Source organism: Pagrus pagrus (genome assembly GCF_965226575.1).
Source record: "Pagrus pagrus genome assembly, chromosome: 8".
Taxonomy (NCBI): Eukaryota; Metazoa; Chordata; class Actinopteri; order Spariformes; family Sparidae; genus Pagrus; species Pagrus pagrus.
This window is the reverse complement of record NC_140192.1, coordinates 25,765,643-25,791,664: the sequence shown is the minus strand read 5'-3', so window position 1 is coordinate 25,791,664 and position 26,022 is coordinate 25,765,643. Positions and strand designations below refer to the sequence as shown.

General features: G+C 45.1%; 1 protein-coding gene across 1 annotated transcript; it reads left to right on the top strand.

The window, feature by feature from the left end:
• The first annotated feature begins 5,120 nt into the window (after nt 1-5,120).
• mn1b (meningioma 1b) lies at nt 5,121-22,363 on the top strand. The gene is made up of 2 exons (XM_084360000.1): nt 5,121-9,695; nt 20,782-22,363. The coding sequence occupies exons 1-2, from the start codon at nt 6,149-6,151 to the stop codon at nt 20,997-20,999; spliced, it is 3,765 nt and encodes a 1,254-aa protein (XP_084216126.1). The 5' UTR covers nt 5,121-6,148; the 3' UTR covers nt 21,000-22,363.
• Nucleotides 22,364-26,022: the final 3,659 nt, after the last annotated feature.

Here is a 26,022-nt window from a genome sequence, read left to right as displayed (position 1 = left end):
AACGTTAAGTATTATAAACATCAGCTGCAACTTTACAACAAACAGTTGCTTAATATTTGTTTTACTAAAGTTTAATTAACAATACATTTACCATTAATTAATGATGGTTATTATAAAGTGTAACCAAAGTGGCCCCCAGGCAAAACAGCTTGAGCATCCCTGCCGTAGCGGTACACACTTTCTTAGGATGTAGTCCCATAAACAAAGCTTTTAAACAACTGTCCACTAACTCTGTATGAATGAGTGTCTACAGAATAATAAGGTAAGAGCAGGTAGAGCTTTATCTTCAATTTATTTGGAGTAGTTTCGACCATGTCAGAGTCTTGACTAAAAGTACCAGTTCTCTACTGTAAAATGCACATCAGATAGGATAAACATCCCCTCAGAAGAGTTATCAGTGACTCCAGCGTGGACTAGACTCTCAGTGACCTGCAGGTCACAAGAGTCGCACAATAACAGCGGAATTCGTGCTAAAGAGCAGGAAGAGCCGCCAGTCTGCTGCCTGAGATATCCGCCTTTTTTATTGTTTGTGGAGGACTGGTCACATGTGCCTGCTGCAAGGAAACCAGTCATATCTGCCCCAGAACAAGCAAATAATGCTGTTTCTAAAAGCGGAGATGGGCAGACTCGCCCACACACCTCCTGTTAAGTGGCAGCTCACAGTAGTCTACAGTAGGCATGCATCCATCCATCCATGTGTCTCCCTCCCAGAAAAGATGAAGGGACATGTCATGAGTGAGCCCCTGTCATTTAAATAGATGAGGCAACAGATGAAGAGGAGAAATGACTCTCAAAGGGAGGCTCGAGACTTGACATCGCAGGACATCCAGGCATGTTGCCGAAGAAATGCTCGATGTTCAGAGCTGAAAACACTTTGTGATAGCCAGAACCACCAGCTTATTGCTTAAATACATATTCTTAAATGTGTCAGAAAGAATTGTACAGGCCTCCGACACCTAGAACAAAAAAGCTGTCCCACTGTTTGTTGCATCACATGGCTGCATTTCCTGCTAAGGAGGAGAGTTTCTCTTTTTGGAACAAGTGAAGATCTAGCTCGTACTTCGGTCCACATGTTTGTGTGCCTGACCCTCCCCTGGGGGCAGGTTTCGCTCGGGGGGCTGCAGGTTTGTCTTGGACAGGAAAGTTATTTTTGGATCACACGGGGTTGGCAGTGATGTCACGAGTGTTTCCTCATCCTCCGGGCTCGGGTCAAGTTTAGCACCAGAGATTCTCCTGAGTTTTCCTGTTGTTCTGGGAGAGGTGGAAGAGGTGTGGAGCCAACCGACGTGGAGAGGCAGGCGGGGTGGCGGCGGCGGCGCTGGGGTCTCTGTCGCATCCCTCCTTTTAATACAATAGCGCTTCTCTGGATGACAGATGCTGCTTAACCCACCCTGACCCAGGGAGTTGTGATGGCTCAGCTGAGTGACAGGCCCATAGAGGACACACTGAGGCTCTGCTCCACACTGTCCCCCCAACAAGGGAAGCAACTGTCTCTTTGGGAAACCCCCACAGTAATATATGTCTATGTGAGGAAAAGCTTAACACTATGAATTAAGGGTAGAGGAGGGCGCCCACTTCTGCTATCTTGTCCTATTGGGTAAAATATTGAGACAAATTGAGCACTAAATCACTGCAGAGAAGAGTAGTATTGTGACAGTGCTTAAAAGCCTGTAGACTGTCCATTGTCATGAAGTCGCCTCAGCAGCAGCTCTGAGCTGCATTTATCATCACTGGAGACTCTGGGGGAAAGAGACCATGCCATCGGTTTGTCATACTTAACTTGTCTGTCTCCATTTGAGACGACTGTAGACAGGGCTAGCAGGAGCTGTATCACTGGGGTATTAGTGTTACAGTCAGATAGAGCAGTATCTTGATTTTTCTTTCTGGCGTTCTTGTTTCTGGTGCTGTTAATAAGGTTTTGTGATACCAGAATAGAGAAAGGGACATGAATCCCGGTGTTTCTACGGGGGCCTCACAGAGCAGGGATGGCAGCCACGGCTAAAGCAGTTTGATATGCACACACTTTAGTGTTTGGCTGGGAAAAACTCAAATGATGCTGCATCCAGCTGGCTCTCAGATACGAAGGCACATCGATTGCAAGGTGAGACTGAGGGAAAAAATGTTTTGTTTTTTTCTCAGCACATCAGCCTTCAGAACAACAGCCTTCTCTTGAAGACGCCATGTCTCCTTCAAAACACAGCCTCCTCGCACTGAGCTGCTGTCCTCTCAGCTGCAATGATTGCACAGCCGCACACCCAAAATTCCATATGTACACACACATACTTCTTCCCAGCACCTTTCGGTGCCTTGTCCTGACCTGTCTCCAGCCTCAGCCCTGACGTACAGCCCTCTCCTCAGGTGCAGGGCATACAGGCTTGTCTACATCTGTGAGTAATATAGTACAGGATAGACATTTATTGTGAAATATCAGACGTTATATGCCATTACTTCAGCTAGGGTTGTTCAGGAAGAAAAGTACACATGTTGAGTGAATAGTGATCATTTTCCCTTATACTGCCGCCTTTTACTGAGGCTCAGGGCTCCCTTAAAATAATATAATTCAGAGGGACTGGAGATAGTTTTAAAAGCATTAGTCAGATTTTTTTCTTTTCCAAAATAAAACAATGAACTCCTTTAACTATGATTCATGGTCCTGAAATCATCTGCAGGCCAAGCTTAAAAGTGCACAATGTACAGTAGTTTTAATGGAAGAAATACTTCCACCAAAACCTTATAGGACAACACAATTTTATACTGTTGTACTTTGTTTTTATGTGGCGGACCCTGCCACCCTTCTAGCTTCAAATAGTGTTCTAGGACCTTACTTTCTTCTGAGAACAGCTTGTTTATTCAGTTATGGAAAAAATAAATATTTCTGAGTTTGTGTTATTACCTCATTAATATTGTCGTTATTACAATTATGAGTTTGAAATTCCTCTGCAAAAAACTACATAGTGCCCCTTTAAAATCGAGGCCCCTGCATCTTTGAATGAATCTAAATGCAGAATAATGGAAGTGCATGTGTAAATAGTGTTGCCTTGTTTTTACACTGTTTTCTGAAATGTGTTTTATTGTACTTTGGTTTGTTGTTGTTGTCTTGATGCTACTATTTCGACCCTGTCTTGGCTCAGTCAGAAGATTTTAATCGCAATGTGACTTCCCAGTTAAACAAAGGTTATAAAAAAAACAAATAAAAAACAGCTTTCACAAAGTGTTAATGAATCTTTACACCCTTATATGATTTTTCCTGATTTATAAACCACATATGTAATATTAAACTGCCATAGTCTGCACCGCTTTGGACATATACGCCTCACTGTATCTTAAACGCTTTTCTTCTTCAGCATGAGAAGTTGGCAGTCCTCCTCCGCTCTCTCCAACGCCAGCCGCTAGGTGGCACTGTGTCTGTTTGGTAAAAGTCCTCCTGGTTCCCCCCCAAAGGTACAGAGCTGCCTGACACCAAATTCTCTAAATGCCCACTGTCCACATTGTCGGGAAAGAATAATATGGTGTTCTCCTTTCACCAAAGAAAATACCCATGAAGGCGATTTTGTTCAGAACTCCCACATGTTTAACCCGTTTTAAATAATTAGAGCTGTGTTATTAACAGGAGCAGACTCCCCACACCTACACACATTCCTGGGCTGATTGGAGGAGACTTTTGAAATATGTTTAATATTTCTTTTCTTGAAGTGAGTTCAGATTTTTGCACAGGAAAATGTCTTATTGATAAGCACGAGAAGGACGAGATGAAGACATCCCAAAAACTTTAGACTAAATAAGTACACTGAAGCAGACGTGTGAGCAACATTAACACATATTATGAATTACATAACAGGAAATAATAACACACCTATGCAAAACTATGGCATAAAAATATGAAATGTATCAGACAGAGGGTGATCAGATTGTCTTGTGTTTGGACTCACATGAACATAAAGATTTATTTGCAATAGTTCCATGTCTTATCTCGTGTTGCTGCACCGCTTCACCTCACACAGATAACCTCTGCGGTTGCATCCCTGCAGCTAATTAACCAATAAAGTAAATTATCCTAATTCGGCCGTGCAAAAACGTTTTATTCTGCACACTATCATGCCAGGAGAAAAGTATTGATTATCGGAACCGAAGCCCAATATCATCCACATCATTTAGTTCAGATAGGCTTTTAAGGAGGATTTTCTTCCTCCTCCCGTTGGGACTCAGAGTCTCACACGAGACTGAGACTGGGGCGAGTTTGATTGGTCACAGGGGTGCGAGCGAGTCACTTTATATTATTAGTCTAATTTATGGTTTTATCCCAACATCAATATGAGAGAAGATATTCAGGCTGCGTTTCTGATAGGGCGTCATTTCTGTAAATAATAAGCCAATCAGCCGGGGCCAGAGTGGGATTATTTCATTGTTCAACGCAGATTTTCAGGAAGAGTTTATTGAAAATATTAGAAAATATTCTAACATCCAGTCTGTAACCTCAGCATCGGTGACTGACACCGATTCACCCGGAATGATTTAAGTTTTGCACCCAACAATCAGTGCGTCTTGTTACTGGTGTTCCTACAGAATATCTGTTTCCCATCCATTCATATTTATTCTTTTACATGTTGTTGCGATGGAGGTGATACAGGATACATGGATGAGTTGATGCGAGTGTTTAAAAAAGGTTTGTTCACAGGTGAAGAGCTCTAAAGCAGCACACAGAGCAGCAGTGAGCAGACTCTCTCTCACTTTACGCACTGTTATCCCAGTGAGAGTTGCAGGAGTGTTTCCTCACCTCAGCTGCTGTTCACTACAATAACGAGCCAAACACATCACGGGGTTGTTTTTGAAAAATATATAATCATCCGCGCGACTGCATCCAGTTCAGACCCGCTGATGGGTTTTAATGTGAAGATACTGCGCGCTGTGTTTTGGTCCAAACATCACATTTTAAGTGAAAGCCATTTCTGAGATCTGATTTACACAGAAGCGTTTACAATCTCATTGACTCCGCAGACCACCTTAAAAGCAGTTGTCCCGCCCCCGAAGCTTCCTCCGCCCGCTCTGATTGGCTGAGGCCTCATGGATGGAAGCTGCTGTAGAAATGCAAAACTTGTTGCTGGTTCCTCTGGACGCGTTGATCTCACACAGAGCCAAGCGGCAGAGCTGACTGTGAGTGTGTCTGTGGATCGCTCAGACCACAACCAGACAAGACTCTGCAGACGGAGGGACGCACACACAAGGAGCGGAACGCACCGAAAAGGACTTAAGGCAAAAAGGCGCTTCTCTGCAAGGCGCATGACCGGCAGCGGGTGGAGGATGCTGTCAAGCCGCTCCGTGGTTGTGGAGTGCGGGTAGTGCACGCCGCGCCGCTCCGGGTCCAGGTCGCGTAAACGGACGCTCCGGTTCTCCGGTGCCTGGGTTCGAGATCCGTGTTTGTGGACTTTCCATCACACTGGACCTCTGGTTACATGCCTGCTCAGCAGTTTGAATGACATCGGTGGGCAGTGTTTATTTAAAGAAAGATTTTTTTTTTGTTTTTGCTCAAAGCCACAGAGACAATTTTTTACTGCACGGCTCCGATTGGACTTTTCCCTTGTTTCCAGAATGGGACCTTACACAAAAAAGTCGCTCTGGGACATTTGACATTGGACTGGAATAATGAATTAGCTGACAGAAATTGCCATATTCCCTGTTCGATCGCTCCAATTCCAGTGCGCTCTGTGTTTTTGTGTCATGTTCGCCCTGAAGAAATGCGCACGGAAAAACTTTGGAATATTATAGGTCACTCGTGCAGCAAGTTGAACAGCAGGCTTTTATATTTGTTCGCTTAGTCAGAGACAAAAAGAAGAGCAGTCAAGTGCACGCAGAAATACGGGCACAGGGACACAGTTTGAGTGCGTATTTGGACACTGTCTCTCTCCTCCGCGTCCTTGGAGAAGTTGAAAAACAAAAACAACTGATCCACAACAATGAGAACTTATTTGGTGAGTTTAAACATTTAAAATAGATAAAGCAGTTTAATCGCCTTTGTGATAAAAAAAACGTTTGAATAGTTTTTTTTTTTTTTTGTATCTTTTTCTTTTCGCTTTTGGGGACAGACGGAAAAACAGACAGTGTGCCGATGTCTGGCAAACTGGCCGTCATGTGGGATTGATTGCAGGGGAGTATGTTTGGGCTGGAGCAGTTTGGTTCTCAGATTAATAGCAGAAACCCTGGCCAGTCAGAGAGAAACATAAACCAACCGAGACTGAACATGGGCTCCCATTATAAAGGCCCAGGTTTTCACGCTGGAGGCCCGCCGGGAGCCGTGGAACCCGGTATGGGCCCTCTGAGCGAGCCGCAAATGCTCGGGCTCAATATGAACATGAACGGAGAGCAGTACGGGGGCTTTCACCCGCGGGGCCACTCGGACATGCATGCAGGCGGCGGACTTCAACAGCAGCAGCAGCAGCAACAGCAGCAGCAAGCAGGACCCATGCATGGATTTTTTAACAACCAGCAACCTCATCAAGGACATCCTCACGGCCATCAACCTCACCCCCACCAACCTCACCCTCATTTCAGTGGGAATTTTGGAGGCCCAGAGCCAGGGTCGTCATGCCTGCATGGTGGCAGGCTAATGGGCTACAACAACAATGGCATGGGACCACAGCAGGGCTTTGGTGAAGGATTTGATCCTCTCACTGAGGGACAGGCAGGGGATGGCTTTCCCCAGCAACAGCAGCAGCAGCAGCGGCCTGGTAACATGCCTGACTTTCAACATCACGGGCCTCCCAGTGGCAGTCATGCTGTCCCTGCCCCCTGTCTACCCCTGGACCAGTCACCTAACAGAGCAGCATCCTTCCATGGTCTCCCTTCCTCCTCATCCTCCTCCTCTGAGTCTCACGGCCTGGAGCCTCGGCGAATGCCCAACCAGGGAGCGGTGGAGGGATTAGAGTATAACTTCCCAAGTGAGCCTCCATCTGGACATTTTGATGTACATGTATTTTCCCCATCAGAATCTGAATCTCAGTTACCCCATTTTGGGCCAGGAAGGCCTGTTCCCAGCGGCAATTTCCCAGGGAACCCTGGCATGCCACGGACACCAGGTATGCAGGGCATCTCTAAGGGACACCAGCCGCCCCCGCAGCCCCAGCAGCCTCAGCATGGAGTGTTTTTTGAACGTTTTGGAAATGGCCGGAAGGTGCCTGTGGGAATGGAACCGGGGGTCAATGCGAGACATCCTCTCATGCAGCAGCAACAACAGGCTGGCTTGATAGCCAGACAGAACTCATGCCCCCCTGGCCTCCCCAGACCCCCTCAGGCTGAGCCCGGCTCTACTAACCCTAACATTCTGGACGGAGGGGTCATGATTCCTGGCCAACACAACCAGTTTGAATATCCCATTCACAGACTGGAAAATAGGGGTCTGCACCCCTATGGGGACCCCATGTTTAATATGCAACAGCCAGCTCCTCCTCCCTCCCAGCAACCCCCGAATCAGAGGCTTCAACACTTTGACTCTCCTTATATGAACATGGCGAAAAGGCCGAGATTTGACTTTCCAAATGCACACGGCGGTGAAGGCTGGTGTGGTGGTATGGATAACCACCTCTCTCCCTCCGCCTACCCCGGCCTGCCTGGAGAGTTCACCCCACCTGTGAGTGAAGGTTTCCCCCCAGGTCCCCTGCAGCATCCAGGGCCTGAGCAGCAGTCTCTGCAACAGCGCCAGAACGCAGCCATGATGATCAAACAGATGGCCTCTCGCAACCAGCAGCAGAGGATGAGGCAGCCCAGTCTGCAGCAGCTGGGTCACCACGGCGATGTACCTCCTGGCCCCATGGCACATGGAGGCCCAGTTGGGAGCATGCCTCAGCCCAACTTTGACAGGGAGAATGGTGGCAGGATGCCCAACATTGATGGACAAAATCCTCATGTAACTCAGGAGAACTCCTGGTTCCAAGGGTCCCACCCACCAGGGGAGATGATGTCACGGCGTATGGGTGGAGCCGGTAATGAATCAGGGCCCCATGATATGGGGCTCCAGCAGAACGGGGCTGGCATGATGTTTAGGCCAGGCATGGGCATGCAGGAGCCAATGAGAATACCAGGAGATGGACATGTGCAGGCTCTCCATTCTCCGGGCTTGCACTCACAGTTCAGCGGCAACATGGGCAACCTATCACAAATGCAGTCTCCAGGAGCAGGAGCGGGGCATCCGAACGCACCAGCAGAGAGGCGGCCAGCTGACTTCCCTGCACCTCCTATTGGAGCACAGCCAACATTTCCCTATGGGGGGGCTAACCGTCAGGGGCCAGCCCACAGTACTCCCCAGGGGGTGAGTACCTCACCAGGGACCTACCCTCCTCAGTCTGAGTTCCCCTCAGGCCAGCGGTCGTCTGTTAGTAAGCTTGGAGCTCTGTCCCTCGGGAACTTCAGCAAAACCAGTGCTAAAGACAGTGTTTTCGGCCAGAGCTGCCTGGCGGCCCTTTCCACGGCCTGCCAAAACATGATCGCTAGCCTAGGGGCCCCCAATCTTAACGTAACATTCAACAAGAAGAACCAAAATGAGGGCAAGCGAAAACTGAGTCAGACAGAGCAGGACATTAATAGCAGCACATCTAATGGGACTGGCAGTGCTGGTCCTGAATATTTTCAGAGCAGCACTTCCCAGAACAGCCAGATGCCTGGCACCGGGAATAGCAACTCTAAGCCTGCAAGTCAAAGCCAGACGGTGCAGGGGGAAGCCAGTGCCCTCTCCCCAAATTACAACATGGACGCTACCCCGTGCAGTGAGGGGAAGGCAACAACAGGGAGTGGGAGAGGGAGAGGGAGGAGAAAAAGAGACAGTGGACATGTGAGCCCTGGAATTTTTTTTTCCTCTGACAATGGTAACCCTGTTGTAAGTCCAGGCCAGCAGACCCCCTCGGCTGGCGTTGGGGAGAGGGGTGGGGGCACGCCCCATGAGAAACACCTCCAATCACCCTCTTGGGGAAAAGGAGGCGACCTAATGTTGGGGGACCAGGCCGACCTGATGTCGTCTTTGGACAGTGGCATTCAAAGTGTCGCCAAGTCTGACAGTAGCTCACCTCGAGTGGACTTTCCTGACGATGTCAGCACCCACTATGGCAACGAGGATGAGGTGTCCTCCAGCTCAGATGCAGGAGGGGCCTCAGCCACAAAGCCTAATCGCAGCCCTATGATCACCGGCTCACCCAAAATGCAGAGGGCTGACCACGGGTTGATAAATGGACAGAAGCCCCTCGGCATGGGCATTAACAATCATACTACCTCGCCACCAGACAGCTATGGACTGAACGCTGGTGGGGGCACAGGGGCCAGTGGGGTGAGCCACCCGGGCACTCCTGGGGTGGAGCAGGTACGCACTCCATCCAGCACCTCTGGCCAGGATGAAATCCATCCTCTGGAGATTCTGCAGGCTCAGATCCAGTTACAGCGGCAGCAGTTCAGTATCTCTGAGGACCAGCCCCTGGCCATGAAGAATGGCAAAAAGAATGGTGACTGTCCCTCTCAGAACGGAGACAATGAGCTGGCAAGCTGCAGCCCGGATGCTGGGAAGGGCTCAATGGGCACTATTGACCTTGACACCCTCATGGCAGAGCAGCACGCCACCTGGTACGTGCCCAGTGACAAGGCCATGATGGACGGGTCAGAGGATGACAAGGCCATGGGACCATGGGAAAAAAATAAGAGCCAAAACAGCAGTAAAGAAGGTAAATGAAACTGTTTAATTCCTTCGGTTCTATTTTACCCACTTTTCTTCTCTCTTTCTCTCTCACACACACATGCAGCACTGACTACACTAACTGAACAATTTTTGCTCAGAGGATTAGTATATTTTCTTCCTTAAAATGCTATTTATTTGATCTGAAATGCAGTGTAACATCACATACATAATAAGTAAAACGCTCTGCTAGCGCTGATAATAAAGGACCTTTTGTCCATATTGTGCGGCCAGACAGCAGCCGTCTCTGTTTAACTAGGGTCTTTGAATTTTAGAGGTTTCGCCTATAGGAAGATAATAAATTTAATGGCAGCGCCATTCAAGCCTTTACAAAGAAGAAAAAAAAGACGATTTATGCGGTATTTTTCTTGTTAAATTGGGTCCGTATTGAAGAATGTAAAAAATGATTATCAGAATGGAGCAGTTTTGAATGCCAGCAGACTGAACAAAGTAAACCTTGTACCTTTTCTACTCTGTATTTTTATAAGGTTCTTCATTGTGGAGGCACTTCAAAAGAAGAGCTCAAGAAAAGTAAACATTTCCTGCGGTTCTTTATCTCGGTTTTCAGGGTGAACAACTACATTGAGAAGATTAATAGCTTTTTGAGGATATGCGTTTGCGCAGCGGGGTTTCCCTCGCCTTGTTACGTGTTTGTTTTTGTTATTACCATGGGATAATACAGAGCTGCTCAAAGTGGATTGATTTTAGATTGGCAGGACAGGATTTCAAGGATTACATATCACGGTGAAATTAATACAGCCATTCAGTTTTAATTTCATTTTCGTGGGAAATAGTTAATATAGTTAAACTTTTGATACTATTTATTTAGTTTAAAATTACTCTTCAACAATTTGATACTATATGTTTTTGCCACTTTTGTGACTTTTAAATCATTTTTTTAATATGCCCCAATTAGTGTAAAATATTTTTGGAAATAATTGATTTGCTTATAATATAAAGTTTATCAAGGAAAATAGAAAATCTTCTGGCTTAAAGCACCAAAGCAGTTTTTTCAACTAGACAGAGATACTAAAATCAGATGTATGTTTATGGTTTCAAATAGTTTTATCTTGATGTTTTTATGATGGCTGTACATTACAATGCAGATACATATTAATTACACTTACTGCTACGTTGTTAAGCTGCGTATTGGTTTCTTCTTTTACATCTTTTATTTCCATAATAATAATAATAATAATAATAATAATAATAGTATTAATAATAATAATGACGATGATAATAATAATAATAAATGTTATTTTTATTAATATTATTTTTATGGAAATGATGATTATATTTTTTGTTAATAATTTTTGTGCTTTAATCGTAATAGAAAACAAATTGAATGCAAATATATGCATTATAATTGCAAAAATAGGCAGGCTGTATGTATTAGAATATGTTGGTTTTATTTATTTTTGATTAGTTTATTCTTCACGTTTATTCTTGCTAATTTCTTTTACGTTGGCTCGTTCAAAATTAACATCAGTAGACAGGGATGGCTGACGTTGCATGGTATAAAAATCCACCCACCGTCAGGGTGAGTCTGCCGCCAGGCCGGTGGATGTATGGATATATAATAATGTGGATGTACATATTTGACGGTAGCGCCGAGCGCGTCTCGAGCGCCTCTTTGTTCTGATCAGTGCGGGTGCAGAGGGGCGGGGGCGCGCATCGCGCGGAGTCTCGAGTCCAGGCGCATTGTTTATATGAGACTGAGCACAGGGTGTCGGGTAGTAACACTAATGCCATTACTTCGAAGGAGCACTGTTACTTAGCGTTTCCACTGATGCAGTAGGCTGATGTTAGACATCAATAGAAAAATAAGAAGCAGTGTGCAAATTAATTTGAGCCAGATGATCAAAAGTCATCCAGCTATCTGTTTTCCTCATTATTACTCTCCACTGGTCTTCTCTGCTAAATTAGTGAACAAATGACAAGATCATTGAGCAGTGTGGCTGATTTCTTACCATGATCATTTACAAACTGATTCTCATTCTACTAATTTATTTAAAAACAACAGAGTATGTAAAACTAGAGTTATGGGGGTGTTAGAAAAAAAAGCCCACTGATGCCGGGGAGTGATAAGGAACATCATCACTTTTGATATTGATTAATGAGTATTCTTTTGAGTCGGAAACCCAACACTGATAAGAAGTCAGCCACACTCACCCTGCCACTCTCGCTGTTTTAATTCTCAGTGGGTCTGAAAGCACATTTAACATTTTAAATTCAGTAGGTATTTAAAAGCAGAATAGTCTTAATTTCTGCTCCCTTCTCATCTCTCCTCCTGTCTACTTCTCTCTCCTGCTCTCTCCCTCTCCCTCTCCTCTCCTCTCTCAGCCCTCCCTGCATGGACACGAGGCATGCAGCTCTGGAGCGATCGATAGCTAGTTAGCACAAATCACGGCTCCTGACAGTTTCTCATTTGAGTGCTTCAGACAGCAAAGATGAAAAAAAGGGTGGAGGTGTATTTGGGAGGGGAGGGGGATTTTGAGATTGAATCTGATGCTTAGGCTACACAGAAGGGAGCAAAATAACATAATAATTTAAGATAAGTCATAGCCCACAGTGTAGTTCCATAAGAGCCAGCATCCCACAGGCTTCGCACACTGCAAGAAATACCCCCCCAACCAGTCGGTCTAGACCTTCTGAACAAAAATCCAGCCAGTGGAGAGATCATGTCAGTGACACTAATTTGAAATAAATCAGGCTAAATTAATTAGCCCGGACTCAATGTAACTTGCTCCAGAAAATTCTTAAAAGATGATCATTTTTAGTAGGAGAAATGAATTTACGTCATTCCAGTGACACTTTTAATCTTCAGCCCAAGACCACATAACCTTTAAGATATTTCTTTTCTGCGTAAATACTCTTTTACAGTTTCATACGTCTGAAATATAGGCTAAATCATTTCTTAGTTTTTTTTCTACCTCTCCTCTTCAGAAAACTAATTGTGTCATCACCCTTTCATTTACATAAATGTGCTTTAGTTTGCTTTCTCGTGAGTGTTGTTGAATTATGCATAGATTGCTTTTCCTCTTAAACAATTAGCATTCTGTCAGGTTATTAGGTTCAATAATAATAACTGGTAATTAACATATTAATTCACTCAAAAAGACTTAATTTTAAGTATCTAATAGAAAGTGAAAATGTAGTTGAAAATGCACTGAAATTCACTTTATTGTAATTAGAAGCAGAACTTTGAGTCGTTTCTCATTTACATTTTTTGACAAGTTGTGCATTTAGCTGTCAGTTGTTCGACTTTACGCAGAATGTGTCTAAACATGAGATTGTCAGTTTCTGGTGAGAGTTTAGATTTTGTCCTGAGAGCTCACACATGATGTGTATCAGCTGTTTTTTAGTTTTTAGCAAGTGTTTTTTTAGGAAGTTAACTTTTTTTAAACAGTGGGATTATGGTGCTGTGTGTACTTTGGTGAAGCAGATGAGCTGATTGCAGTGAAAAATAAAAGAGCTGGGGGTCAAAGGTCAGCTTGGTCGTATAAGGTGAACGTTTCCATCGCACAGTGCTCAATATAACTTGTGTGTAACTTCAGAGGGACCTCGGACCATTTCGTCACCAGGTGTGTTTGTGTTAGAGGGAATACGTGAGCCACACATCTTGCGATGATTCGGAGGAGACACAGTGCAGCAGTTCCACATTATTCTTCGCTAACTTCCGCTGAATGTTTGAACGTGCAGACGAGCAGCCAATAAAAGTTCCACTGTGCTTATTTGTAGAGGAGTTGTGCTCTCGGAGCTGATGTCAGTTCACCCGGCTCACCCTCTCTGTGGTCCCTGTGTGCCTGTTTAAAGTGATGCGTGCTGCAGGAATGGCCCCCTTTGGACCCCATATTTGGCCTCCTCTCTCTGTGACAGCATGTAGCTCAAGTTTTTCACTAAGGCACAGTCATACCTGCTGCTGTAAACTCACAGCCTGCGGATTCTTGCGTGCTACTCGGCGTCATATGCTCCCATGGAGGCAAAGGAGTCGAGGTGTACACGAGCAGCTTTTCCTTGTATGGTGTCAGTTAACATTATTTCCTCCTTCTTTAAAAAAAAAAAAAAAAATGTGTTTTACGCTCTTCCTCCTCACTCTCTCCTGTATATCTTAGCCAGAAGCTGGCCGTTCATTTGGGAACTCATGCATAGTCTTGATAACAGGCAACCAGCAGGCGTAGGAAGTGATTCAGTTATTTTTATTTTTCACTGTTTTTTTTTTTTGCCACATGCACTTTTTTTTTTTTTTTTCTTTTCAGCGCAGTTAAAAAACTTCACAGTTGACCTTGCGGAATAGTTTCACTCTTCGCTCTCAGTCATCAGCCAATAAACAGCTCTAATCATGATCAAATCTCTTTCACTCTGACTTTGACAGGTTTGAAAAGAGGGAACTTGCATCTTATCACACCTACTAGAAAGCACTTAAATCCGCAGAAAGAGCCGTATTGATATTCCACCGCGGAGAACAATCCTGTGAGACTACCTGCCTTTGACATTTCAGTACGACAACAACCCCACAAATCACACCCGTAATTTCTATTTCCTTTTTCTAAAAAAAGAAGAAAAGTGATTGGCATGTGTTTGAATGTGGAAAAAAACAGCTCGGGGCAGTCTATGTTCTTTACCTGTCATTACAAGGTGTTTCATATTGACTTTTTCAACAGCACACATCATCCAGCAAGCCTCTCGCACACTCCTGCACTGCAGTAATGATAATCATTATGATAATCATAGCAATTAGCCTTTGTAATATTGTTTCTAAAAGTCACAATTCATCCTCGGGCAACTCCTGCAAGTTGACTTGGTTATTGACGGGTTCATCAGGGCTACAAAAAACAGTCTATATTCTGATTTCAGCAACCTAAATACATAATTGTAATGACAGAGCGACAGAATCACACCATCTACACTGTTATCGCCTTATATTTTTGTTCTATTTTTGCTTGTGATTGTATGCCTCTGTGTGTGTATGTGTGTATGTGTGTGTGTGTGTGTGTGTGTGTGTGTGCTGGCATGCACGTATGTGACGAAGGGCAGGTTTGTAGACACTGCAACTTGATAGTGTGGATTTGTCAGCTGTAGACATAAAGTTTGATTTATTTAGACTCGTGTCAGGCTCACGGCTTCAGCCCCTGATCTCAGGTGTCTCGCTTGGTGGAGCACGCTCGCTTAATTCTAACGTGTTGAAAATATTTAAGAGTATTTACTTGACTTGTAATTAGTGCGGGACTGAGAAGCGCCTATCGCGCATTTAAAGCGTCTGATATTTAAGACTGCGTTTGTGAGCGTGCGTGCGTGTTTGTTTATGTGCTACGCGTGCGTGCGTGTGTGTGTGTGCTCTGCAAGACATTGAGCACTAGTGACAGTCAAAGGAAGCCTGTTAAAGCAGCGTGCTTGTGACTGATGAAGAGAGAAAAAGATGAACAAAGGTGTCAGGCCTTTTGCTTTGCTGGATTTTTCAGCTCTTCAAAATAGCAGCTCATCCGGTGTTTTGTTTTCCCTGGGGAAGGGTGTTGGAATAAAATAAAACTTGTCTCAGCATGTGGTAAATGTTCTCCATGGATGCAGCGGGGAATGGAAAGCTGAATTTATCCGGGAGATGCACAGACTGAAGGAGTTTCAAACCTTCGATCGTCTGTATGTGACATGCCTCCAAATGTCCACTGTCTGGTTGAATGACTGCCAGAGCGAGAGAAGAAAAACGGCATCAGTTTGATAAGACGCTCCTGAAAGGTGTCCTGGGTTCATATGTTGCCCCAGATACGAGTACAGGTTTTAAAAAGGTCTGTGTGTGTGTGTGTGTGTGTGTTTTCAGGTATTCAGAGGTGTAGATGTTGTCACGCTGCCAGCAGCGGTTATGTTATTAGCCATACAGGAAGTCGTCAGGCGCCTTTAATTTTGTATTGAGGAATTGACAAATGAGTTATGACACTGGAGCAGTTTCTCCTGGGAGACAGAAGTAGAGACTGATGGAGTGAAAGAGAAAGTAAGAGAGATAGAGAGATGTGTTCTTTTTTATTCAGAGAGCATCTGTAGTTTCGCTCGTGACGCGAGTTGCTGGGTAATAGCAACCATTTGCATTTATGGAAGGGAAAATAATTCAATTCAACATCAAACATTTTTTTCCATCAGTTTCCTGCTACACGACTATTGCTCATTCTTGTCTGCACGTAGTTGCATCAACATATTCATCTATATCTATTTCCAATATTTCTCGTCTTAATAAGTAAAACACTTAACAACAAAAGGTTAAATAGATGACATTAATTTAAAAGGACATCTGTTTAAATTCACTGATTAAATGATCTGTTGATACTTTTTATTTATTTATTTATTTGCAATTCCTGGAACAGAGCTCATAATTACCCCGACTGTCATATTTATTCAAAACAAAAGTCCCTGTCATGCAGGTGCGTCTAATCTCAAAATTGCTGCTGTTTTCACGTGTGGTTGACCTTTTCCAAAGAAGGTGAAAACACAGAAAACAGAGCATGCAACACTGTGCTGAAACAAAATAGAGACAGCGGAGTAGATCAATATGTCAGCGACTTGGATGACATGCTGGACAGGTCCTGGACATGGTCGTGAGTTATGAAGGAGGCACTAAATCACTTCCCATGTTCTGATTTGTGTCTGGTTTCCTAAGCACTTCTTGTGGCCAGAGGGGGAGGTGTGTGTGTGTGTGTGTATGTGGGTATGAGTTTGAGGGGATGGGAATGGGTGTGTTGCTGGAGAGAAGGTAACGAATGCTAGGGGCAATGCCTGCCTGGGCAAGTTTTTTTTTTTTTTTCCTTTATGTTGCAGGCCAGAGGACAGAGAGGAAATTCAAACCAAAATAACCCCTGTGCCCTTGCCTGAGAAATGTGCCCCCCTGCTCCCTCCAGATATCCTCCCTGCTCTGAGGGAAAGGTCACAGTACGGCAGTTGGGTGGAGTTGGGGATGGCAGGGGTTGCAGGGAGCCTCACATGCTCCCTACCCACCTTTGGGCAGGAGATACTCAGGACAATACCTCCGGTAGCCTTTCCTGAACGCACTGGAGATCTTTTTTTGATTTCCTGGGTGTGTTAATTATTCGACAGCGACCTGCACGTCCTGTCATTTCTGAGCAAGAGATGAGACAATATAGGGAGAATCTAAAGTTGTTACATTTCAGCCAGCTAGAAAAGAAGAGTTCTGAAGATCGCCCTGTTAAAATCAGACCTTTTCTCAGCCCATTTTATTTCCAAATCCAACTTTCTCTCTGTGGACCGCGATGGGAGTTTTTTGTGCTGACAAAGACAGACTCCTCACACAAGGCCGTAGTGGTAGTTGTTATGCTAAAGGAATCTGACCTGATGTCACACACTGTCATAGGAGCGGAGGCCTTTGGGTGTTTTTGTCAGCGAGCGGAGCATTCTGATAGGTCTGGTTTGTGTTCAGAGAGGACGGGGTCGCGGCCTCGGGAGCACGAGGTTAAAGGTGAAGTGTCGTCATGGAAGTATAGAGCTCGGGATAGAAAGGGCAGAGGCCTGCCGCATGGGATTCTGGGGCCTGGGAAATCAATGTGACGGCTCTGAGGAACCAAAAAGGAGCTTTGTAGATTCTCTCACGCACACTTTATTTTCGTCTTCTGTCATTTAAGAAACAAAATTCATTCAGCTTCTTTTTTCTGCTCTGATTATTTTACAAATAGTCACAATATCTGTGTCAGCTTCAGAGGTGACTGTCATTTAAAAAAAAAATAAAAAAATTTGCCTCTTACAATTAATTGAAAAAAATAATTACTCGCTTTAACAGCTATTATTAAATAGCTGGAAAATAGTCTGGGAGCAGCCATTGTTTACCTCCCTGCGCTGCTCCGAGTGTGTCGTGTGTGTGTGTGTGGTATGACATGTAAACCCGTGTCAGGCCGTCAGCTCCCAGACACATTGGTGTCATCCAGACAACCAGAGCTGCGCGCTGTGCTCCCAGCCTTCATGGCATTCGAAGCTCTACTCATCTCTGTAAATCGTCTCTGGCTGTGTCTGTGAGACGGCTCCAAAACCCCGCTGCTTATGTGTGTGTTTGTGTGTGTGTGTGTGTGTGTGTGTGTGTGTGTGCGTGTGTGAGCATCATCACCAGGCACTAAATAACAAAGTACAGCACTCGGGGCGAGAGATATAGCGATATAAGTGCATCACATTAAATTCAGTATTTACTTAACACATCACAGTGGTAATCTTTTCTGGCTGTAATGTGGTTAAGGATATTTAGGTGTATGTATTTGCAGCTCTGCGCAGCTGCTCGTGCTGTTACTGTTCCCTTTTTATTAGGTGTTTTCTCCCCTCTCGCTTGTTGATGCTCAGCACTTGTTCCCCTCGGATGAATAGGCTATTATTGAGATATTACCGCGGATATGAATTCTGCGTTAGTCAATGAACAGCCATAACAAGATGGATCTCATTATATATATATAAAAAGATTTCCCTGCTTGTAAAATGTCATGCTGATTTGGGGTTTTAGACCTGTGTGATGTAGAATTTCACACCGCCGTTTCCACTTCTGAACGAACACGCCGCCATGGATAATGCTTACAATTTAAGGGTAGTGTCTTGATTTTTTTCCCCATAAAATCACATCCCTCGGATCCCCTTTGGCTACCCTATAATGCAGGCTGATATTTTAATCCTGTGGTGGTCAAGTGTTTGGCTTATTTTTACAAGTGGTGGATTTTGCGTTCACTGTTAATTGAAAAGTGTATCGAAACAAATAGCAATCAGCCCATTCAGAGGGACTGCAGATCTTTATCCTGAAGAGATGATAGAAAAATTAACTTAAAAAAATAGTATTTTTCTTTCTTAAACTGATGAATAAATAGAAATCTGCTTTTTAATATGAGTTCAAATCTAAACATGTACGCTGGGATTTCACATTTGTCAGTATGTGTGCAAGAAAAGAGAGTTATCATGTTTGCAACGTGTGTTTTTTTGTATTTTCCACCCTTGACGAGTGATGTGTCTTGCTGAGCTCGTGTGCGTGTGTTCCTGCATGCGCGTCCATATGCGTGTTTGTGTCTGTGCAAGTGGAGCAGCAGCTGAGGGCTGGTGTGGGCATGGCAGCGGCAGCGGCGGCGGCAGTGGTTGGCGTGTTGTGTGTTTTTTGCTGTGCGTGTTGTCAGTTTGCTGTGTGTCAGCAGTGAGCCAGGGGAACGCTTGGCTGCCTATTCAGGCCGGTGCGGACCCTGCTGTGCCCAGCTAGCATGAGCTGCTGGCGGGCGCTGGAGGGTACAGCGCTCGGAAGAGGGAGTGTGAGTGGGTGGAGGGGGTGGAGAGAGGGGAGGGGGCGATACTGGCAGGGGGTGGGGATCCGCCATGCTGAGGTGTATGACTGGACCCTCTGGCAAATGTTAGATCTTGTCACCGCCGCCACCAACACCGCTCTAAATCCTCGTTCCTGCCTTACCCCACCGCGCCCTCAGCCCCCACTTACACCACGTCTCCACTCCTTGGGAGGGAGATGGAGAAATTCACAGAGACCGGCAGTCAGAGAGACAAACGAAACAGGGAACAACGGGAGGCTTGGCTGCCTGACCTTTTACCAAATCCCCCCACTTTTCCATTCCAGTGGTCGCAGCCCAGACAGGCTGGGGGGCAAGCCTGCCTCGCTGCCTGCATGTCTGCCTGCCTGCCTGCCTCTCTTGGTTGTCCTAGCTGCCTGGTCTGGCCTGGCGTTCTCTTCCCTGGCTGTGTTTTGTTAACACTGTGTCACTGCTGCCTCAGGGTTTGTGAAAGCAGAGCGGGAGGGAGATGAAAACAGTAAGCAAAACAAGATGGAAACTGTTTAAGTAGCAGAGAAGGATGAGCTAAAACAGGGGGAATGATGATATAGAGGTCTGCGCGGCGCTCCTCTTCCCTCTCAGGTGAGCAGCAGACTGACTGGAGTGTTGTGATCTGCAGCCTCTGTGCCGTCGACTTTGTCGTCTATCACAGCCTCTCCCTCCTCTGACACATGTAACTCAGCTTGTCAGAGCTGTTTTCTAGCTGTCTCTACACTCAGACACCTAGTTGTCCCTGCGCCTTAAAGCTCTGTGTCTTTGTGCGGCACACTGATCCGCTCACCATCCACACGGAGCGAGGCGGTGGTGCGTTTCTTGCGGTGAGGAGATGGGAGAATAATCGGACTGATTTTAGCGGAGGATCCATAACATCTTCACACACACTTTCTCTGCGCTTTGGGCTTCCTTGGAGGCAAAACCCAAAGCACACGATGCAACACTACAGTCAGAACACATAGCCCCACCGTCACCTCTTTCAGAGTTGCTGTGTTTCTCTTTCCCCTGTTGAATTCTGTGTCTTCTTTAAAACTTTTCTTCATTTCTGCCCTCCTCTCCCTCCGTCTGCTGCAGTCTGTATCTCAGCAGATGAAGTGTGACGCTGCGCTTTTATGTATAGTTTAGCCAAGCACTTCCTGTCCTCGTCAATCTTCCCCTTGACTAATTTTTTCGTTACACGGCACAAAGTGATTTTTCTCCATATGTGAAGCATACATCTCAGGCGTCAGCATTAATTCTGTGGCACAGCTGATTTTATTTTTTTTATATGACTTGTAATCAACCCGTGTATGGATTTTCCGGAAGCTTGGTTCAACCGTTTAATAAGAGGCTCCACACTTTGGTGACACAGGGTCGATACCGTGGTACGGTCATTATACCAGTAAATTGGGTCAAGCAGGGTTAAAGGCCAGTATTGTCCGTGCCCTTTGACCCTGTCACCAGAGGTCGTGCAGGAGCGCTCCAGATTTGTACACTGGGAGAAAATGAGTGTGTGTATTTTTGTGCGCGTGTGTTTTCACATGTGTTTATCAGGAATGAGGAGGAGTGTGAGGACAGGAAGCTTTGCTTACAGCCTCCTTTTCGGGTCGCACTGATGGGGGGGTGGAATAGTGTTGAATTAATTTCACAGTGCAGATTTAGAGTGGGATGTGAAAATGACACTGGTTTAATTAAAAGTGTGTATTTTAAATGGTTCATCTGGATCAGAGAATGCCAATTGCTCGAAGTTGTTTTTCATCTTGGTGCAGTCTTAATTAACCTTCTCCTCTCTGTGCTCGTCTGCAGAATCAGAGCTGTCCCAGAGTAAGGCTGGAGCCGGGGCCCCAGGAGCCGGAGGAGCGGGAGGTGGCAGCAGTGGAGGCAACCACCTGCAGTGCCTGTCCGTCCACTGCACAGACGAGCTGGGGGACAGTAAGGGCCGAGGGGGACCCGTCTCGTCCTGGCGCTCCCTCCACTCTGATATCTCCAACCGATTCGGGACATTCGTGGCGGCGCTGACTTGAACGCGAAGCAGGCCCGGCAGGAAGAAAGAAAGAAGATCACAACTTAAGACGATTTGTCAGAGACAGATAAAGATGAGGATGATGATGAGAAGGTGTTGAGGAGACAACTGCGAGCAGCTCCTGCCTGTTCAGGGACAGAAAAAGACATTTACGCTCATAAATGCAAACACGACCACACACACACACGCACACACGCACACACACACACACACACACACACACACACACACACACACACACACACACACACATGCACGCACACACGCACATGCAAATACCATGTTTTTTCTGACACATGCAGTCACACTCGAGGACACTTTCTCACACACTGCTGGACAATACAGCTCGGGCTCGACTCAGCGATGCCCATATCTGGAAAACCTCAAATCAATATTTTTCTTTTTTGTTTTATTTTCTTTGTTGAAGAAAAATAAAGAAATGTCAAAGGAGGAGAATACAAAATAAGAAGAAGACGAAGAAGCAGAAGAAGAAGAAGAAGAAGAAGAAGAAGAAGAAGAAGAAGAAGAGATATTCTGTTGTCATTGGCAAAGATTGTATACCAGTGTTGAGTCTTGTGAACATGATGTCATGGCTTTTACTCTGTTGCTTGTTACAGCCTGCCTGCTCTCACCTCAGTTATGGTTTCAGCTCTAATGTGTACATTATCCTTCTAATTAATGCAGCTGTACTGTTTGCTGCCCAGAATACCACCACCTAAATTTACATTCTGCTAATATACACAGAAGTAGAGATTTGTCCCCACACACTCGAATGAGGCCTGAACACTGAGCAGGAGTAAGAGGACGACGGGAAGAGGGATGAAACTGCATGAATGTAACTCAACCATTTGTTTTGGGACACAACTATTCCCCTCAAACCTTTTTTATTTTCTGCTTTATCATTTAAGATTTGTTGTAGTTCTCTACTCTTTTAATTCTCAAATATCTCTTCTCTTCTCTTCTCTTCTCTTCTCTTCTCTTCTCTTCTCTTCTCCTCACCTCAACCACTCGTATACAAATCAGCCAATGGGAACTGAAAACGGAGGTCAAGGGATTGTTTAATAAGGGAATTGAAAAAAAAAAAGACTATTGGTATTGCACATGTATAATAAGAGAAAATTTGCTGTGTGTTAGGCAATCTTGTAATCTTTAAATAAAGCTTCTGTTGAATTTGAATTTCTGAAACAATAGATGGAGGACTGTGACGGCAATTTACGAACTGATTTTTTTTGTTTTGTTTTGTTTTTTGTTTTCTTTTTTTAATAATATGTAAAGTGCAGTCGTCTGTTTTCCTGCATATTGTATATATCTGTATATGTTTTATTGAGTAACTAAATAACAATAAATATGACGTTAAAGGTGGAATTTGTGTTTGTTTTGTTCTTTAATACTCTCCGGAAATGATTAGTCACATTGTCGTGTTTGTAGTGTGAGGATCGTGACTGATTTACTGAAGTGCCTGCAGTATATTCCAAGACAGATGTGACAGGGAATATGTGGACTGACGCATAATACCTGACACGCATGCAGGAACCTGCACCATATTTAAGCCAGGAGCAGCAGCATCAGGAATACAAGAAAACGAGGCTTCCCGGTGGATTAAGGGAGCAAGACGATTAATTCCATGTACACCTGCTCGCAACCTGTGTTGCATTTTATCCACCCATCATTCCTGACATCTTTGCTCCTTCGTACGGCTAATAAATCAGCAATGACAAATGGAAAATTTACCGTCAGAATAAGCATCAGAAAATTACTCCAAATACAGTGCATACAACCAAAACATCCCCACATCTTTCCTGTAAACAGTTTTCAATACTTCATTTTCTCCGGCAGTAAGGCTGCTCTGATTTGCCTGTTTTCCTCATCATCCCTGTTGTTTTTGGCGACCCTACACCCTCTTACTCGCCCTTCCTCCCACTGCAGCCACGAACACACACACACACACACACACACACACACACACACACACACACACACACACACACACACACACACACACAAACACACACCTCCCCTCTTCCCACTCCCCAGGCCCTCTTTGGCTCACCTGCTCTTTATTGGCCATCTGCATGGATGCTTAATGCTAATCAATAACTCCCCTGTGTGCCAGCTCTGAGGTGGAGACGTCAATGCTACCTAACAGGGCCAGTGATCAACTTGCATCACTGCTGTCTAGGATACACACACACACACACACACACACGTACATACGCCCTACACACTCAAACTGCAGCTCCCTGCAGGACCCTGTCTGTGTTATTCAGGTGTGTGTTGTGCTTGCTGCTCTAGCCGCCGCCTGCTGTGTAGGATTGCAGAGCCTGTTGTGAATGTGATGCACAGAGAGCTGCAGCGTTAGCAAACAGCGGAGACTGGTTATGTGAGAGACTGTCATGTCACCTGGGAGGGCCTGTTCCGGGAGGGAGAATGGAGGAGAAAGTGGGAGACGGCTGGGGAATAAATGCTGATTACACTGCTCGCTGTGGAGCTGAAGCTGGAGAGTCTCTGTTAGGTTTAGTCACTGAATCAGTAAAACACTGTGTGAATACTCAAAGCGGCTTTTTGTGTGTGCATGATTTTTTCTATCGTTGCTAGATGTTTTTAAGCTCATAATCCCGGTAAACATGTAATGCATTTGGTCATACGGTAATTTGATGTGTCACCTTTCATTGTTCGCAGAGACAAACTGTACAAAGGGACAACAAGTTCACATTCATTGATGACACTGGTTTGACTAGTATTTGGCAATAGTCCTGACACGTCTGACTAGCATACATTTATTAGATCAAAAGGAATGTCTTTTTCAGGGCTGGGTCGGGTGATTGCACACGGATCAAAAGGGGTTCAAGTACTTCTCTATTGTTGACTGAACTTCAAGCTGAGCTTTGTGCTTTGTATTTGCTCAGCCAAGGTTCTAAATTTCCTTAAAGAATCACCACATTCTGTGTTTGACAGGAGGCTCCTGTGGTGACACACTACCTGCCTGTCTGGTTTGGCTGACCTGTTCTGTGGCAGGACGAGGGCTTGTGCTCACAGGTTTCCGATGCGTGCAGACAGTTGTTGAATACTGGGTTATTGTTATGTACCTGAAGCTCTGGTGACTAGTTTCTGTGAGCGGAAACGCCAGAATTAATTACAGTCTAAACTGACACGCTGTCCCATTATCTACCTCAGTAAGAAATTGTTGCTGACAGATCTGATTGCAACAATAATTTCAGATCCAAGCGAGCAGATTAATTGTTATGCGTCATTAAAACTAGTGAGTGTTACCCTGTTTCCCCGAACATGCCTGCTGCTTAGCCACAGCCGTGTGGGACTCGGTGACAAAGAGACTTCGGGATATTGGCTCCGGTCAAGATGTATGGTGCTGGACCCTTTCCCTCAATGGGCTCCTCTGCGTGGCAGCCATGTTTGGAGGGAGAGTACTGTGTGGTCGCCTGAGAACTTATGTGTTTCCCAGCCAACGCGCATCTAAAGAATAACAATTTCACTAGCCATGAAGACCATCCATGGAGCCATGGGGGCCGTGGCCAAAAAGCTCGGCCAAACACTCTCCTCTCATGCAGCTTTCTATGTACTCCTATAAATACATCTCCTATTTGTATAGAGGCGATATGCATCTTTGGGAAAATACCACAATGTTGACATAAGAGCACCCTCTACACCCCCTCCTCCTCCTTTACTGCCCCCTCCCCTCTCTCTCCAAACTCTTTCTACCCCTTGCTGAACCTTTCACTGCCTGAGAGAGAGAAAGAGAAAGAGAGAGAGAGAGAAGGAAAAGAGAAATGAAGGGAGACTGGGAGTAAAAGAAGTGTCTCTTAGAGGCCTCCACGGTCTTTAAGCCACTATGGTATCCACCAGAGCCCTCACATACACTCGGCCTCTAAAGGGCTTTTGTCCTGTAAAGAGGGGGTTTGGCTAAATTGGGGGTGCTTGTGGATTGGCGGGTGGGATTGGGCTTGGTGTAGTATATTTGGCTCCCACGTCTCCATCACTGGAATGGTGAACTTTTTTTAAGCAAGGGAATTGAGAGGTGGGGTGTGGAGGGGCAAAGAGGGCCCTGGTTTTTTTTGGAGGGGGGGGAGAGGTTTGGAAATCTTCCAAACAGTGCCTTTTTGCTTTCAAAGAAAGCTCCACTTGTGTAAATGTGCTCTTTGTCCCTTGGCCTATTGTTTGAATAGCATTGTGGACTTTTTGTGGGAAGCTCATGGGGGCCTGGGGGGCCTAGGAGGCCAAAGAGGGACCAAGGGGGGCTCTGCCTGAATGACTTGGACCCAGGACGATCGGTCTGTGAGGGCACAATTAAGAAGTGTTCATAAATGCAGAGACAAACACTTAAATACATATAAACACTGACATGTATAAAGTTTAACTTTCGACTACTCAGTTTTGGAAAAAATATTGGCCTCTGATTCCTTTCACCAATCTTGGGTAAGTGAAGTAAATGTTAACAGAGAGCCACACAGAACTGCGGACTTGTCTCTCCCATTGTGGTACTCTATTCGCTGATAGAAACAATATGAAAACAGTCTGCCTCCCTCCCCCTATAAAGGGATTTCTTGATAGAGCTGAGTGTCTGGAGTCCCTCGCTGCAGCCAATTCATGACTTCCATCTGTCCTCACTCTCAAAAGATGCCGGCAGGTGGAAGAGAAGCACAAAGCATTTGCATGTTGGAGCCTTTTATTCTGCCTTTACAGAATCCGCGGGTCAGTCGAGTAAAATGTTTACTTGTGTTGTAAAATTGCAGAGTTTGAGTTTTTAAAAACACTGACTCCTGAGAATGTGATGGATCTGGAACCTGCATGTGGAGCAGCAGAGAGGAATAACGTACATTTAATCTGTTTTGTGATAAATTCCTCAAAGATACTTTTGCATAATTCCAAAACACTGGTGATGTGTATGCAGTTAAACAATGTGGCTGTAATGATTTGGCTGCAACAGGTGCATGTAGTTACACAGACCAGAAGCAGACTTAAATTCAAATCCAAAGAGGATAATCCAGTGAGGATAAAGTAAGGCCTAG